At 49.8% G+C, this 11,419-nt stretch overlaps 1 protein-coding gene and 1 long non-coding RNA gene across 3 annotated transcripts; one reads left to right on the forward strand and one right to left on the reverse strand.

Moving 5' to 3' along the window:
- Positions 1-121: 121 nt before the first annotated feature.
- Positions 122-1,960, reverse strand: LOC124515636 (uncharacterized). The gene is made up of 3 exons (XR_006962853.1): positions 1,884-1,960; positions 1,254-1,459; positions 122-1,020 (listed from the first exon to the last, which is right to left on the reverse strand). It is a non-coding gene; the product is annotated as an uncharacterized LOC124515636 (long non-coding RNA).
- Positions 1,734-11,237, forward strand: MINDY1 (MINDY lysine 48 deubiquitinase 1). 2 transcript variants are annotated; one of them, XM_047084624.1, is made up of 10 exons: positions 1,734-1,851; positions 5,163-5,985; positions 6,360-6,417; positions 6,834-6,898; positions 7,334-7,492; positions 7,835-7,937; positions 8,558-8,700; positions 9,485-9,676; positions 10,218-10,361; positions 10,697-11,237. In XM_047084624.1, exons 2-10 carry the CDS (start codon positions 5,533-5,535, stop codon positions 10,775-10,777), a joined length of 1,398 nt encoding a protein of 465 aa, XP_046940580.1. In that variant the 5' UTR covers positions 1,734-1,851; positions 5,163-5,532; the 3' UTR covers positions 10,778-11,237. The 2 variants fall into 2 exon arrangements, with proteins under 2 accessions (XP_046940580.1, XP_046940581.1); XM_047084625.1 differs by having other exon boundaries at positions 5,418-5,985.
- Positions 11,238-11,419: the final 182 nt, after the last annotated feature.

The following is an 11,419-nucleotide window of genomic DNA, read 5'->3' on the forward strand; positions in this document are numbered from 1 at the left end:
CGACACTCCTGGAGTCCGACGTCGCCCCGCCCCCAGCGGCGGAGGCGGAGCTCTGCGCCCAGAGACTCACGGGACCCCTTCCCGGAGGGGCGAAGTGGGGCGTGGCGCAGGGCGTGCTGGGAAACGTAGTTCAGAAGCTCCGAAATGGCCACAAGAATCGAAGGAAGGCGAGTTTTCCGAGATTACTCATTTGACAGAGAAATGTATATGTGTCAGTGTGACCTATATTTGTGGCATCTGAACTTCCCCTCTCGACTCAGGCTAAGTATAGTATCTTTCCATACATTACATGGAGCATCTGGTTGACGTCTTAAATTATACATGGCAAAAACAGCTCTTAGTCTTCCTTTCTCGAATTCTCCTCTTCACCAAACTGACCCTTTGCCACCAATTTTCTGATTGTCTGTGTTATTAAAACAATAGAATAATCTTTGACATCTCTTTTTAATACCTACTACGGTCTCTTGCCAACTCCTGCTGCTTTACAACTTGGTGGCCTGTTTTTTTCCTATAGCCTCAGCAAACGTCTCCTTTTCCTGGACTGTTGTAACCTGGGTTTTTTGCTTCCTGCCTCCCTAATTGTTCAAACTGACGTTTCAGCCTTCAGAGTTGCTTGAAGTTTCATCCTGACACAGCCCTGCCAGTCGAGTTAGGAGAGCCCTTCAGAATGTAGAGCTGGGTTCCAACCTCCCTCAACTGCCACCTTCCAGCGCCACAGTATGCAGACTACTACAAATAAATGTACTCTCATCATCAAATACCCCCTCCTTTATTGATCCATCCCTTTATTTCTTACCGACAGCTTTTCCTGCTGGACCCTCCCTGCCCCCCTAGGAACTTAGAGGAGGTGACTGATGAGAAGCTGAGGCCTGTGCTGGGAACAAGGACCAGGGCACAGGGGTATTCATTCGATCTCCTGCTTGCTCAGCTAGTTCTGTCTCTGCTGCCTCTCTTCCCAGAGCCTGGGGAGTCCTCCACACCTTCTGCACCACCAGGGGCACAGCCCAACCAGTTCCATTTCTAGAAAGAAAGAAAGAAAAAAAAAAAAAGATACAGTAAGGACTTAGAAAGTAGCAGGATTTTTTAACTTTAAATGAGTAAATATGCAAATGTTATGCTCCGTGGCCCTGCTTCTGTGGATCCAGAGCAAAGGCCCGCCATACCCAGGGAGAAAGCACAATCCAGCCGGCTGCTGCTGTCCAGCCCTGCTCCTCCCCATGCTCAGCAAGGGCAGTGTTCTTCCCTGTTCTCACCAGAGAGGCACAAGCGCTCCGTCCCTTCCAGCGGCAGGCGGAGGGAAGAGAAAGGGTCTGTTGTTTTCCTCTCCTTGTTTCTCTCTCCCTCACTGCTGATCACCCAGCTGCTGACCAGGTCAGAAAGCCCTGATGGAAATTCTTCAGTGCTGGGCAAGCCCCTCCTCCTCCAGGGAGCTCGTCCTTGACTAATATTTTTCTTTGTCCTGATGGGAAAAAAAGAGAGAGAAAGAAAAAAGAAAAACCACAAACTTCCTTTGAAAACCAGCGTGTAGTCTGGGCCTGGAGCGCACGCCCTAGACTCAACAACTCAGGGAACCCGAAGACGCTCTGGGGCGACCTGGGAGCACCTAGGCTGCACCCCAGCCTGCCCCCACCCTTCTCTGGTGACCCCAGTCGTGGGCGTGGGTCCGGAAGTGGCCTCCACCAAGCCGGGACCGCCGCTCATAAACCTGTGTAGACCTGTATAAGCTCTGGCCTTGACAGCTGAAAGGCAGCTGGGACTGTGGCAGCGCCCCTCACTGTAGCTACTTCCCCCATCGAACTGCCACAGCTGGACCCTCCTCCTCAGTCCTGGGACAGCAGCAGCGTCTTTAAGGTAAAAAACTTTGTTTTAACCATTTCCTTTACCTCCCCTCCAACCCCCAGTTCTCTTTTTCCTCTCCAGCTCTGGGGAGGTGACATGGACTCTCCCTCCACTCCTGGTCTCTACAAGTCTGGATTTTGAGAGGAGGTAAGGCAGGAGGGCTATGTAAAAGGGACGAGGCGTGGTCCCTTCGTTTACTTCTTGTAATGAAAACTTCCCCGTCTCTCCTGCAAGCAAATAGACAGGGAATGAGAGGGGCGGTTGACTTATTGGGGGGACAAAATTTTAACCCGGAGTTGCATGAAGATTTGGGTCAGACTGAGAAGGAGATTGCAGTAGGAAGGTTCCTGGGGGTGTGTATGGCTTATTGAAGCTACCCACCCATATTATATATTTCTTGCAACTTTTGACTATTTACTGCCACTGCGAGGGAGGGGCCAGGGCTATTTTAACTCCCTCACCCACCACCAGAGGATAATTCCAGCAGGAGAGAATGTGTGGGACTTAGAAAAGAGGAAAATAATGAAATCCTGGTTTGTTTGAGTGCCCTCCCTCTCCTCCTTTCCTGTTCAGACATACTCCGTGCCCACCCCACCAGGAGCTCACCTTGTAGCGTAGAAATCCTTCATTCCGTCTCCTGCCCCTCCACTTAAGACTTAGCTTACTTAGCTTTGCCCAATTTGTCTGGGACTCAGCTCCCTGTGGTGTCCAGCTCCTGGTTTCCTTTGGCTCATTCCCCTCACCAGCTAGCTGCCCAACCCCCACTGAATTATTGATCATTTCTGGCATTGGACAGAAAAGATAAGAAACAAACGCTGCTTTTCTCCAAGCTCTTTTAACTTTCCCAGGCTCTGGTTTCTGCTTCCAAGGCTCAACCTAAGTGTCATTTGGGAGGGGAGGAAAAAACGAGAGAGAAAAAACAGTGTAAGGTGTGCAGGCAATTTTTGCTAGTCTGATTCTAAATTAACAACATGTAATGAGATGCAGCTAGCACGAATTAGATTTGAATCAGGAGTATCAATTTGGGTGACTAGACTCCTTTTGGTAACTTTTACGTCTTTCAACTTCATGTCTCAGACCTTTACCTAGCCCTGAATTCCTGCCGCTTTACAAGAAGGAAGCATAGTGTCAGGTTAGGAGGGAGCTGGAGAAAAGACAAGATTTCTAACAAGTCTTAAGCTCTCCCCTTTTCTTACCGTGAGTGAGGGGCAGAGGGGAGCTAAGAGATTGAAGGGAGATGTTTTCCAGGGGACAGCGTTTGTGGCTTTTTATATATTTTTTTGCCATCCACAGCCTTAATTAAATGTCTGTGCTAGATTTGATGCTTAGTGCTGATAGAGAGCAGGTTAAACAGGCCCAGGGTTTATATCTAAAACAATCTACATGGGAATAGGAAGAACATGTACACAGGAAGATGAATGTAAGGGGGGTATTTCCTTTTTTTTTTTTTTAAGTTTTAATTTTTTAACAGATTTTTAAAAAATGTTTAATTATTTTTGAGAGACAGAGTGAGAGTGGGGGAGGGCAGAGAGAGAGGGAGACACAGAATCCGAAGCAGGCTCCAGCACAGAGCCCGACGCGGGGCTTGAACTCATGAACTGAGAGGTCATGGCCTGAGCCGAGGTCGGCCGCTTGGCCGACTGAGCCACCCAGGCGCCCCCTTTAAGTTTTAGTTTTAATTCCAGTTAATTAACAGTGTTATATTAGTTTTAGGTGTACAATATAATGTTTCAATACTTCTGTACATGACCCTGTGCTTGTTACGAGGGAATATTTCTTATGTAAGTCAATAAAAAGCATTTCACATTCCATAATATATGAAGAGTGGACAAGAGAGTATCTCCAGGTTTAGGTGATTGGGGAGCAGAGAGGAACTGAGAAACTGACTATGCCAACTACAGCTGTCGAGAGTGTACTGACAGAATTTGTGGGGCAGTGGTTTTTGTGCTGGAATCTGAAGTTGCCTATCAGAACCTGTCTCTGATTCAAGTCCACATGGCCTACATTTCCCCTCTCTGGCTTACAGGAAGCCCCTCCCAAGACCTTTTTGCTGCAGTTTGGGATTGTGTAAAGTTCAGTAGAGTCCTTGGAGGAGAAAGACTTCTTTCTCACTGGTGTTTCATCTTTTAGGGGATGATTCTGTCTGTCTGTATCTCCACTTTTCACCCCAAGCACTCTGTGATTGTTAATCTTTTCACCCTTGGGATGAAGCAAAGAGAAGGTAGCTCTAAGGATATAAGCAGCCTGTGTGTGCTCTGGATGATCCACGAACAGCCAGGGAGTGGGGTTTGGTGTAGGGGAGAGGAATTACCACCCTCCTGGCTATGTTGGGGGTTACCAACTTGACACCATTACAGGGTGAGCTAAAGATCACTGTATTAATAACCATTAGTACAGATGACCCTTGAACAATGCAGGGGTTAGGGACACTGACCATTCATGCATTTGAAAATCTGGGGTGCCTGGGTGGCTCCATTGGTTAAGCGTCTGACTTCAGCTCAGGTTATGATTTCATGGTCCGTGAGTTTGAGCCCTGCGTCAGGCTCTGTGCTGACAGCTTAAAGCCTGGAGCCTGCTTTGGATTTTGTGTCTCCCTTCCTCTCTCTGTCTCTCCCCCACTCACACTCTGTCTCTCAAAAATTAATAAATATTTTAAAAAATTAAAAAAAAAAAAAGAAAACCTGTGTATAACTTTTGACTCCCCCCAAACTGAACTAACAGCCTAACATTGACTGGAAACCTTACCAATAACATAAGCAGTCAATTGGCACATATTTTTTATGTTATATGTATCATATACTATATTCTTACAATAAAATAAGCTAAAGAAAAGAAAACGTTATTAAGAAAGTCGTAAAGGGGGTATCTAGGTGGCTCAGTTGGTTGAGTGTTGGGCTCTTGATTTCGGCTTGAGTTGTAGTCTCCCGGTTCATGGGGTCAAGCCCTGAGTGGCGCTCTGGGCTAGGCACAGAGCCTGTGTGGGGTTCTGTCTCCCTTTCTCCCTGTCCCTCCACCACCCCTCAAAATAAATAAATAAGAGTAAAAAAAAAATGGAAACTAATGTAAATTGTGTGTCAACTATACTTCAACAACAAAAAGAAAATCATAAGGAAAATACATTTACTGTACTGTTCACGTATTTACTGAAAAAAATCCACATATGGTGGGTCTGCTCAGTTGAAATCCCATGCGGTTGAAAACAGTGTTGTTCAAGGCTCAGCTGGACAGTTTTAACATTTCTTTCTCCATCTCTTTCCTTTCTTTCTGCCTTTACTTTCCCTTTCTCTCCATCCTTTTTCCATTCCTTGTCCGTATCATTTCAGGAAAGTTGACTCCATCCAATGATTTCAATCCTGCTGAAATCCTTCCTCCCAACCTGAAAGCCCTGTATCCTCATTGGTCCCATGTGGTCACATTAAGTTAGGGGTGACAAGAGCTCAGGCTGGGGTCCTTCTGCTTCCCCAGCTAAGTAAGAAAGACACATACTCCCCATAGCCAGGAGTGACTGTACAGACACTGTCCGGGCTTCCACACTGTATTCCTTTAACAAGACTTTTCTGGGTCCATTTGTTTTCCAGCCCAATGACTTCCTCCTTATTGGATTGGTCTCTTTTTCACATACCAAGCCTAGATTAGGCAACTCCTAGAGGGCAGGAAAATCCTTTGGTGACTCTCAGTTGACTTCTTCTGACCATGGAACACCATCAACCTGGGCATCCAGCCTCTGGTAAGGCCAGGATTATAGAAGCAGTCAGCCCTGAAAACCGTGAGGTCCTGTCACAACCAGATGTGCACCCCCAGGACAAGGATGCCGGAGATGCTGATGGGGCAGCTAGAGAACAGGAGACGGTAGACCAAACTTCGCCGCTGGCCCAGGGCCAGGATAACCTTGAGTCACCTGCACCTAATGCTAGTTCAATCCAACTGGGGCCAGCCCACGGGACACAGCCTGAGGCAGAGACAGGAGGGGCGTGCTCCAGACCCCAGGAGCTTCCCCAGCCCCCCAGGGCCCGACAGCCGGAGGTAGATTTCTACTGTGTAAAGTGGATCTCCTGGAAGGGAGAACGGACACCCATCATCACCCAGAGCACTAACGGCCCTTGCCCTCTCCTGGCCATCATGAACATCCTCTTTCTTCAGTGGAAGGTAAGAGAGGGTCCAGATGGGGGCTTAGACATTGCTGGGGAGGGTACTCTTCCCTGATCCATCTCCTCGATCATCCCGATCTCCTCAAACCTGGCAACACGTTCCAGATTATTCTCCATAGTTTTCCAGCTTGAACAAATGAGAAGATATTCACAAAAACAAGACAAAATGAAACAAGTTTCTGCCTTGCTCTTGTATTTTCTATTGTCTAGCAAATGGGAATGTCTTCACATGCATTCCCTCACTCCAGTTACAAGCCTTTTTTCCCACGACTCCCTCCCCTTCCCCCAGTCCTTCTATGTATTTCTGCTTCAGTGCTCTGTGAAGGAAAATACACACATGGCTAACCCTTTGGTCGCCCCTTCTGCCTCCAGGTGAAGCTGTCCCCTCAGAAGGAAGTGATCACATCAGATGAGCTCATGGCCCATCTTGGTGAGTGCCTAGGCCTTGGGGAGGTTCAAGAGCTATCCACTCAGAAATCCAGAATAGGAAGGGACTGACCATTTGGGGCTCAGAGTAGCAGGGAAGGTAAAGGTGTACAGGGCGTCTCTGCAGGGCTGGGGAATGAAAAGCAAAAATCAAGGTGTCAGGAGCCTGGGATCATAACCCTACTTTGCCCTGAGCAACCTGGGATTGTAACCCTACTTTGCCCTGAACTTTCACACGTGACCTTGGGTGAGCTCTTCATCTTTGTGAGTCTCTCTTTTCCTTGAGAAGTGAGAGGTCTGGATTAGATTCTAAGGCTGTTTCCAGCTCTGAAAATCTGTGGTCCATGACCATTCTCTAGGAGAAGAGGAAGTAGGTTTTGGGGGAATTGGGGTAAGCTGAAAAGGGACCCTGTCTTATAGGAGACTGCCTCCTGTCCATCAAGCCCCAGGAGAAGTCAGAGGGACTTCAGCTGAATTTTCAGCAGGTGAGGCAAAGGTCTGCAGACGTGGGGATTTGCAGGTTCGTGAGGGGACACTGAGGCTAGGAAGAGAGGCCTTTCTTCTGCTTCTCAAGAAGGGCCCTTAAACTATGATTTCTGTCTGTGTTTCTTTTTTATTTCTTTCTGGAGGAGGAGGGTATATCTTTGTCCTAGAAAATATATTCCTTTATACAAGATAAAGACTGGTTGAGACAAAAAAGAGGAATGGAGTAGCCTGGAAGCGAACCAGGGAGGAAAAGCAACAATTTTATTATTTTTATTTCTGGAGCTAGGTGTCGGGAGAGGGGAGGCTAGACTAGCCATTATTGTCTTCTTGTTTTCTGCCAGCTTTATTGAGATATAACTGACTTATTGCGTAAGGTGAAGATTATATCTACCATGTTGATGTGACATAGTCATCATTTTCTTTCCTAACCCCAGAATGTGGACGATGCAATGACAGTGTTGCCTAAACTGGCCACAGGTCTGGACGTCAATGTGCGATTCACAGGGGTCTCTGATTTTGAGTATACTCCTGAGTGCAGTGTCTTTGACCTCCTAGGCATACCTCTGTACCACGGCTGGCTGGTCGATCCACAGGTGAGGGTGAGACGGCCCAAATGAGGCTCCTATCCAGCTCAAGCTGACAGAGGATCAGCATTTTGTGGGGTGGGTGTTGGGGAGTTAGGAATTACATTGGCTTGAGAAGAGAATAGGCTTTAGAGGCTGGACCCAGTGCAGAATTCCTTGAATTTTAACCTTTCTGGGGAGAGGGGTAACACTCAAATACGGGCAGACCACACGCACGGAGGTCCGTTCTTTGAGTACAGAAAATGTCAAGACTCTTTGGTTACAGGGTTGTGATCCTTTCGGGCTTGCTTCATTTCCTTCCTCAAAAGATCTTAATTGTCTTGGTACCACCCCGCCCCACTGCCCACGCAGAGTCCTGAGGCTGTGAGCGCAGTTGGGAAGCTGAGTTACAACCAGCTGGTAGAGAAGATTATCACCTGCAAACACTCTAGCGACACCAACCTTGTGACAGAAGGTAACAGCCCTGCCTTCTCTCCTGCGGATCTTAGTGGAGGGAAGGACTCTTAGTGGAGGGAAGGACGGCTGCTTCAGTTTATTGTTTATTGTCTGCCTCCCCCACCAAGTCCCCCTAGAATAAACACCCCACGAGAGAGAATCTGGGGAACTGTCGGTTGCGTACAGTACCCAGCATGCTGCCTGGCACAAAGTACAGGCACAAGGAACTACCCGTTGGGTGAATGAATACCGCCAGGCCCCAAGGGATTTCAGAAGGTGGGACCATCCCTAGGGCTTTATTTTTTTTTTTAATTAAAAACAATTGTTTTAATGTTTATTTATTTTTGACAGACACAGAGCAGGAGTGGGGAAGGGGCAGAGAGAGAGAGGGAGACACAGAATCCGAAGCAGGCTCCAGGCTCTGAGCTGTCAGCACAGAGCCCGATGCGGGCTTGAACTCACAAACCACGAGATCATGACCTGAGCCAAAGTCGGTCGCTCAACCAACTGAGCCACCCAGGTGCCCCTCATCCCTAGGGCTTTTGACAGGGATTCTATGAATGATCCTTCCTCCTGTTGTGGATTTTGGATTTAAGCCAAGCCTCTTGCCCCGCAATTTTGTGCCCTTCCTTCCGGCAGGCCTGATCGCAGAGCAGTTCCTGGAGACCACTGCAGCACAGCTGACCTACCATGGACTGTGTGAGCTCACAGCCGCTGCCAAGGAGGGTGAACTTAGCGTCTTTTTCCGAAACAACCACTTTAGCACCATGACAAAGCACAAGGTAAGGAGGCTTTGGGGATGGGGGCTGGGGGGTGGCGTCCTGTCACTGCCCCGTGGCTTTTTCTTCCTGGTCAGTGTTTCAGACAGGAGAGGGTAGATTGAGTTCAGGTAACAAACAAGCCCTGAAATCCCTGTGGTTTCCTACAACAAAGGTTTATTTCTCATGCGTGCCACGTGGCCATTGCAGATTGGCTGCAGTTCTGGCCTATGTTCTCTGTGCTCTTGGACCCAGGCTGACAAAACAGCTTTAATCTGGAATATGAGAGGGAAAAGAGAGAGAGGGACACCACGCACTCACTTTTAATGCCTCTGCCTCGAGATGACGGGTGTCATTTCTGCTAACATCTCACTGGCCAGAGCAAGCCAGAAGGAATAAGCCTGTCGTCAGTGGAACAGGAAATCGCTCCCAGGAAGGGAATGGAATTAAACGGAAGAGGGAAAGGTCTTTGGCTCTCAAAGGATTTATCCTCAGAGCCATCAGGCGAGCCCAGAGAACCATGGGAAGCAGGGTAGGAAGCAGCATCTTGTGTGGGACCCGTAGCCCTGAGGACTCAGGCTGGACCACAGCGATCGCCATACTTACCCCCAGCTGACCATATGCTCAGACATCCCTTCCTTCTCCCCACGGCCACACGTATTTGTCAAAGACACACATGCCCGCGCTGACAGGTGGCAGCCAGCACACCAGATGACTCAAATGGTCCCTGCATCCCAGGTGATTTCTGGCCATCACATTGCCTCTGTGTCACCTATCCTACCAACGAGCTTTGTCCTCTTCTTTGCAGAGTCACTTGTACCTGCTGGTCACCGACCAGGGCTTCCTGCAGGAGGAGCAGGTGGTATGGGAGAGCCTGCACAACGTGGATGGGGACAGCTGCTTCTGCAACTCGGACTTCCACCTGAGTCACTCCCTTGGCAAGGGACCTGGAGCGGGAGGTGGGAACGGCTCCCCCGAACAGCAGCGGCTCGTAGACCAGGTGTGTGGGGCCTCCAGGAGGGTGCAGGGAGCACGGCTGCCTCGGAGCTATTTGCTGCAGGCAGGGCATGCGTTTGGTCATCTAGAGATCATGACACATGACAGCTGTGCCCCTTTACTGTTTACTTCGGACTGCCTCCATGCCTGGAGTGTCACCACACACAATGTGCTTGTCTGTGTGTTCTGCTCTGGAGGAGGAGCTGGAGAATTTGAAGGAGAAGAAAAACGGGTCTTGGGGGGCTGGGGGGGCTGAGTCGGTTAAGCGTCTGACTTCAGCTCAGGTCAAGATCTCATGGTTCGTGGGTTCAAGCTCTGCATCAGGCTCTGTGCTGACTGACAGCTCAGAGCCTGGAGACTGCTTGGGATTCTGTGTCTCCCTCTCTCTCTGCCCCTCCCCTGCTCGTGCTCTGTCTCTGTCTCTCAAAAATAAACATTTTTAAAAAAAAAGAAAGAAAAATGGGTTTGGAAACATAAAGCTGGCCTGAATGTCCCCCAGGCCCCAGCCCACCTCACCGCTCTTGTTCTGTCGCGACTCTCTCTAGGACTACCTAATCGCCTTGTCCCTGCAGCAGCAACCACAAGGCACATTGGGTCTTAGTGACTTGGAACTGGCCCAGCAGCTTCAGCAAGAGGAGTACCAGCAGCAGCCAGCAGTCCAGCCTGCACCAGGGCGGGCCGCCCCACAGGTGAGCGGTCACTGCCTAGGGGCCTTCCCACTGGCCCAGAGCTGTGCCCTGCTCCTCGCATCCGGACACTTGTCATTGCTAGTCCTGCAATGGTCTCTTCAAGGTGTCTCTCTCCCCTGGGTCCCATCTTATCTTTCTCTCCCCACTGCCAAAGCAGGCTCCAGGCTCTGAGCTGTCAGCACAGAGCCTGACGCAGGGCTCAAACCCGCGAAACGTGAGAGTGTGACCTGAGCCAAAGTCGGATGCCTAACTGACTGAGCCCCCACTTCCATCTAGAGCCTTTGTCCTTGTGCTCTTCTGAGCTGGTGGGTGACCCACTGTTCAATCCCATACAGGGGAGAGGAGCCACGTTGGGACGTCCAGCCGGGGAGCGTCGGCAGAGGCCGAAGCAAGAGTCAGACTGTGTCCTGCTGTAGCTCTGCCCAAGGCTGGGCCTGCCCTGCCTCCTCTTTCAGAGGCCATGGCTCTTCTGCTTGCTTCCCCAGCTCAACTCCTGAGATACGCAGGGTAACTTATTTATGGACTGGTGGGGATCTCAGCAGGCAGTGAACGCCAAGGTCCTGCCCTTATGTGCTGCCACCTTCTCTGCCTCCAGGTCATCCAGGGCAACATTGGGGGTGGTGGGGGTGAGGCTTTCTGGTTCCCAGATCCCCTTCCCCGGAGTAGTCATACTAATATACACACTCAGGCTCCAGGGTGAGGGCTCCGTCTAGAATGTGTCTAGAATGCGTCTCCCCTGCTTCCCACCCCTGACTGGCTGGGTCTCCCTGGGGATCCTGCAGGCCTGTCTCCCATTGTTTCAGGGTTTGATTTGGGTTTCTATCTCCGTTGTTTGTAATGCCTTCCTAAGGTTTGGAAATAAAACTTCTTTCCTGAGATCTGTTGTTTGCCTTGCCCTGCAGCAGTCAGGTTAAGTATTTGACCCAATTAAGGAATGCAAAAAGGTGGGGTGGGTGGGGTAAAGAGGTGTGGGGCGGGGGTGGGGGGGGGGTTGGGGGGGGTGGGGGGGTGGTGTGTGCTTTGCTTGTCATTTCTAATAGGGCCAGCAGGGGGAACCA

This window comes from Lynx rufus, unplaced genomic scaffold (assembly GCF_022079265.1).
Source record: "Lynx rufus isolate CCGP_SWC_20201006 ecotype Redwood Valley unplaced genomic scaffold, mLynRuf1.p SCAF_2, whole genome shotgun sequence".
Classification (NCBI taxonomy): domain Eukaryota; kingdom Metazoa; phylum Chordata; class Mammalia; order Carnivora; family Felidae; genus Lynx; species Lynx rufus.

What these genes read in the sequence shown, in the direction of transcription:
- MINDY1 (XM_047084624.1), top strand. Translation starts at nt 5,533, where the DNA reads ATGGAACACCATCAACCTGGGCATCCAGCCTCTGGTAAGGCCAGGATT. An exon ending in CACCAACCTTGTGACAGAAG is followed by an intron (nt 7,938 to 8,557) that starts GTAACAGCCCTG and finishes TCCTTCCGGCAG; the next exon opens with GCCTGATCGCAGAGCAGTTC. An exon ending in CAGGGCGGGCCGCCCCACAG is followed by an intron (nt 10,362 to 10,696) that starts GTGAGCGGTCAC and finishes AATCCCATACAG; the next exon opens with GGGAGAGGAGCCACGTTGGG.